This window comes from Austrofundulus limnaeus, unplaced genomic scaffold, assembly GCF_001266775.1.
Source record: "Austrofundulus limnaeus strain Quisiro unplaced genomic scaffold, Austrofundulus_limnaeus-1.0 Scaffold305, whole genome shotgun sequence".
NCBI lineage: Eukaryota > Metazoa > Chordata > Actinopteri > Cyprinodontiformes > Rivulidae > Austrofundulus > Austrofundulus limnaeus.
The window spans coordinates 658,023-662,474 of NW_013952707.1; the positions used below are offsets into that span (position 1 = coordinate 658,023).

The 4,452-nt window shown below is 38.9% G+C and overlaps 1 protein-coding gene across 1 annotated transcript in view; it reads left to right on the forward strand.

Annotated features, from left to right (window-relative positions):
• Positions 1–4,452, forward strand: part of desmb (desmin b) — a 19,021-nt gene that overhangs the window by 9,751 nt on the left and 4,818 nt on the right. The window contains exons 3-8 of the mRNA XM_014021792.1: positions 592–687; positions 764–925; positions 2,746–2,871; positions 2,943–3,163; positions 3,243–3,286; positions 3,403–3,491. Coding sequence (XP_013877246.1) covers positions 592–687; positions 764–925; positions 2,746–2,871; positions 2,943–3,163; positions 3,243–3,286; positions 3,403–3,491 — 738 coding nt within the window. The remainder of the gene's footprint in view (positions 1–591; positions 688–763; positions 926–2,745; positions 2,872–2,942; positions 3,164–3,242; positions 3,287–3,402; positions 3,492–4,452) is intronic.

The following is a 4,452-nucleotide window of genomic DNA, read 5'->3' on the forward strand; positions in this document are numbered from 1 at the left end:
TATATATATATATTAAACAATACTGGTGCCAAAATAGAACTTTGTGGGATTCCTGCTTACCAGTGAGTAGATCAGTGGTGTGAGAAAGGTTTACATTTTGTTATAAATGGCAGAGCTGGCCTGCTGGTTCATATAAACAACATCCCTATGTTATGTGTATGCTGTTAAGTGTCAGGAGGACTGTGATCAGTTATACATCGGGGAAACAAAACAGCCACTGTTCAAAAGAATGAGCCAGCACAGACGAGCTAAATCATCAGGTCAGGACTCTGTAGTTTACACTCATCTACATGCCAGGACTCTGCAGTTTACACTCATCTACAGTCAGGACTCTGTAGTTTACACTCATCTACAGGCCAGGACTCTGCAGTTTACACTCATCTACAGGCCAGCGGTCACTCTTTCAGAGATGGAGATGTTCTCATCCTTGATAGAGAGGAATGTTGGTTTGAGAGAGGAGTAAAGGAAGCCATCTTTGTGAGGAAAAAACATCCATCATTAAACAAGGGCGGAGGCCTATGTAATTTATTTTAAATTAAATTTTAAATCCAAACACAACTTAACTTCAAATGTCCCTCCAAAATGCTGCAGGATGTGGACGCTGCAACTCTGGCGCGCCTGGACCTGGAGAGACGCATCGAGACTCTGCTGGAGGAGATCAGCTTCCTGAAGAGGATCCACGAAGAGGTCCTCTCCTCAAGACAAAATATGATGGGTCATTCAGACGTGAGGCTGAGTTTATTTAAAACTCATCGTCCTGCAGGAGATCAGGGAGCTGCAGAGCCAGATGCAGGAGACGCAGGTCCAGATCCAGATGGACATGTCCAAACCGGACCTGACTGCGGCGCTGCGAGACATCAGGGCGCAGTACGAGGGCATCGCCGCCAAGAACATCGCCGAGGCTGAGGAGTGGTATAAGTCAAAGGTCCGAGTTTCATTTTCTTGTCATTCGCACGATTTTTAAAAATTCATCAACTGACTCAAGGCCTAGCATACGGAAGCCAAGAGCGCCCATTTTCCTCTTATAATTATTTTCCATGGTTTTCTTAAGATTGTTATTTCACGATAACAACACAACATAATGTCGTTATCAGGAAGTAACAAGGACCGTTTTCACGAGATAATGAGTTAATTATGTCATTATCACAAAATATTGCATTGCATTTATCTTGAGAACATAGTCATTGCTATTTTGTGATAATGACATAATTAACACATTATCACGACATAGCAAAAAAAAAAAAAAAACACTTGCGGAAAACAGAAGGTCTCGGCTTCCATACTAGCATTTCCTGATGAATATTACCTGCAACCAAACTTTGGCTCAATGTTTATAAAACTGACTAATTTACAGGCCTTTATCGTTTCAAAATATTGGTTGTCTGTGGCAGCCATCTTGAATTGAGTTTAATCCAAATTTTGAGCATTTGATGTACACTCAGTGATTACTATCTGCAGGTTTCAATAAAATCTTTCCACTGGTTCATGCAACATTTTGCTAACAGACAGACAGACTTGACTCTAATGGTTCATGATGAAGTTTTAAAAACAAATCTCAGGTAAARAATTGTCTCTCACAGTTTGTGTTGGGACTGACTCTTAACTACCACCACACCAAATTTCACTTTAATATCTATAAATCTGATGGGGTTAGAGTCATTTTTTGTGGTGCTAAGATAACTTATCTGTAGCAACTATCTTGTATCAGTTGAGCTTCAAAATATAAAACTCCTTTCTGAGAGTTTCATTCAGGTCCATCCTGTGGTCTGGGATATATTTTGATAAAGATGTGAAAAAACTACATTTCAATCATTGATACAGAAACAACCTTCTGACCACCAGAGGTCAGTGAACACAACACGAGTAGTTTCTGAAATCGATCCAATAAATAAAACAGGTAAAACAAACTGAACAAGCTACAGAAAAACAGAAATAAAATGCAACAGGTTATATTAAAAACTTTTTTTTCACTAAAAGAGAGAAAGCTGACCTTTGACCCTGCAGGTGTTAGAGTTTTTTAATTGAACAAAAGAGAACATTAACCAAAATTTATAAAATTAAGTTAAAATAAACAAAACAATGACGTTCTCATTTAGAAAAATCTGTAACTTACATTTACGTTTAGAGCACAACTTCTAAAATGATATAAAAACAAGAACATTTTCCTTATTTATTTATTTTTTTCACAAAGCCTAAGAAACAAACAAAAAAACAATTAATGGGGTTATTAATTGAGATTCCTACAATTTTTCAGCTTTTGCTTTATCTTACACAGACACCTTTATAAGTTCATTTATAAGAGCAAAGAATGAGCACTTTGTAAATCGACATTTATATATTTGTTACAATGATTACATTATTGACCAGAAATTCCACATTATTAATTTCTAGAAAAAAAAAAACAAACAAACTGATCATTGTGAAAAGAGAAGAAATCTGTTGTGTAATCGTCTCCATAACTGTTGAACTTCAATACCCTCATAAAACAAATGTTTGGTCGTTTCTTTATTTGTATTACAGAACCCACAATTTTCTACATCAAATTTAAATCTATCTTTTATAAATTCGTTTGAGGGATAAATGTTTTTCAAAAATTCAATTTTTTAGGATTTTATCCTAATTCTTGGAATTATAGATTTGTCCATATTTTGTAAGGTGTGTTTTTTGTTTTCCCTGGGTAACTGGTGTTTATTAACTACTGACTTAAAAACTTAGTACATTTTTTTTTACCATCGATGTGTGCAGGTGTCAGATCTGAACCAGGCAGTGAGTAAGAACAATGAGGCCCTGAAGCAGGCCCGGCAGGAGACCATGGAGTTCAGACACCAGATCCAGGCCTACACCTGCGAGATCGACTCCCTCAAAGGCACCGTACGTTAAAAAAGAACGTATATGAACCTCTGACCTCTCCCAGCTCACTTTCTCTATTTGGTCAAATCTAGAACGAGTCCCTGATGAGGCAGATGCGGGACCTGGAGGACCGCCATGGCCTAGAGGCCGTCTCCTTCCAGGACACCATCACGCGGCTGGAGGTCGAGATCGCCAACATGAAGGATGAGATGGCGCGCCACCTTCGCGAGTACCAGGACCTGCTCAATGTCAAGATGGCGCTGGATGTGGAGATTGCCACCTACAGGAAGCTGCTGGAAGGGGAGGAGAGCAGGTAGGGGTCAGAAGAAACAGATACCAGAACCCATTTTTGTCCTGAGTTTTTACTTTCTGACTTCTGTGGGTCTCTGCAGGATCACCCTGCCTGTTCAGAGCTATGCCACACTGAGTTTCAGAGGTACGGACTCTTGCTGTTCTCTGAACACACCACTTCAGAGCTCCAGACTACTTCAGTGGTCTAAAAGTTCACAAAGATGGTATTAACCCTGATGTTTTCTGGTTCTGTTGGGTTAGAGACGAGCCCTGAACACCAGCAGCGCTCCTCTGAGATGCACGCCAAGAAAACAGTCCTCATCAAGACCATCGAGACCCGAGATGGAGAGGTAAAACTAACACGTATCTATTTTCCTTTATCACTCCACTCTACTTCAGAGACTTATTGGTACGATACAGGAACAACCTAAAATGGTAAAAAATAATCCCAGTAAATGCTGATTGGTTATTTAAATGGATTACCTCCTAAACAAGAGCAAATTAGGGTCATTATACAGTTTCACTAACTACTGACAGTTTGCAACGTTGCAATGTTGCAAAGTTATAAATTACTTAAATTAATTCATACAGATTATGTTTTAATTTCTGTTCTTTTTTTAATCACCACCCACACACACTCAAGTTTGTATTTCTATTCTTAATAAGACTGTGTATTGACCTTTCATTTCTGTAACCTAACCCTAATCTAAACTTAACTATTTACACTACGTAACTAACCCTAACTTATAATTCAATTCATACATTGGGCCTCATGCAAGAACCGTTCGTACGCACAGATTTGTTCTTAAATTGTGCGTACGAGTGATTTAGGAGAATTTGTGGCTTTCACCAATGTTTTCGTAATCTAAGATTTTTTTCAGATACGAACAAAATTCACGAGTGGTCCAGACCTGTCGTAGATTTTACGAGCAGTCAGTCTGCTGTTATCCAGGCGGGTTTTCTTCACTAATAACTTTATATTTCGTTAGTTTGAAGATATTTTGAGTTGAAATTAAATTACACTTCATAATTATGTTGACAATAGGCTATTCTGCTTGAATTAGAGTTATACTGGAATTTTAAATGTTATAATTTAGACTAACAATATAAATTGTCCGTCCGGCCGGCTTATCCGCTATCAGGTGCGGGGGCAGCAGTAGACCCCGCTGTCCCCAGCGACACCTTCCAGCTCGTCCTGGGGGACTCCGAGATGTTCCCAGACCAGAGGGGATACACCATCCAGCAAGTCCTGGGTTTTCTCCAAAGTGCCAGACATATTTTGAAAACATTTTAAAATGCTTATTTCAAACC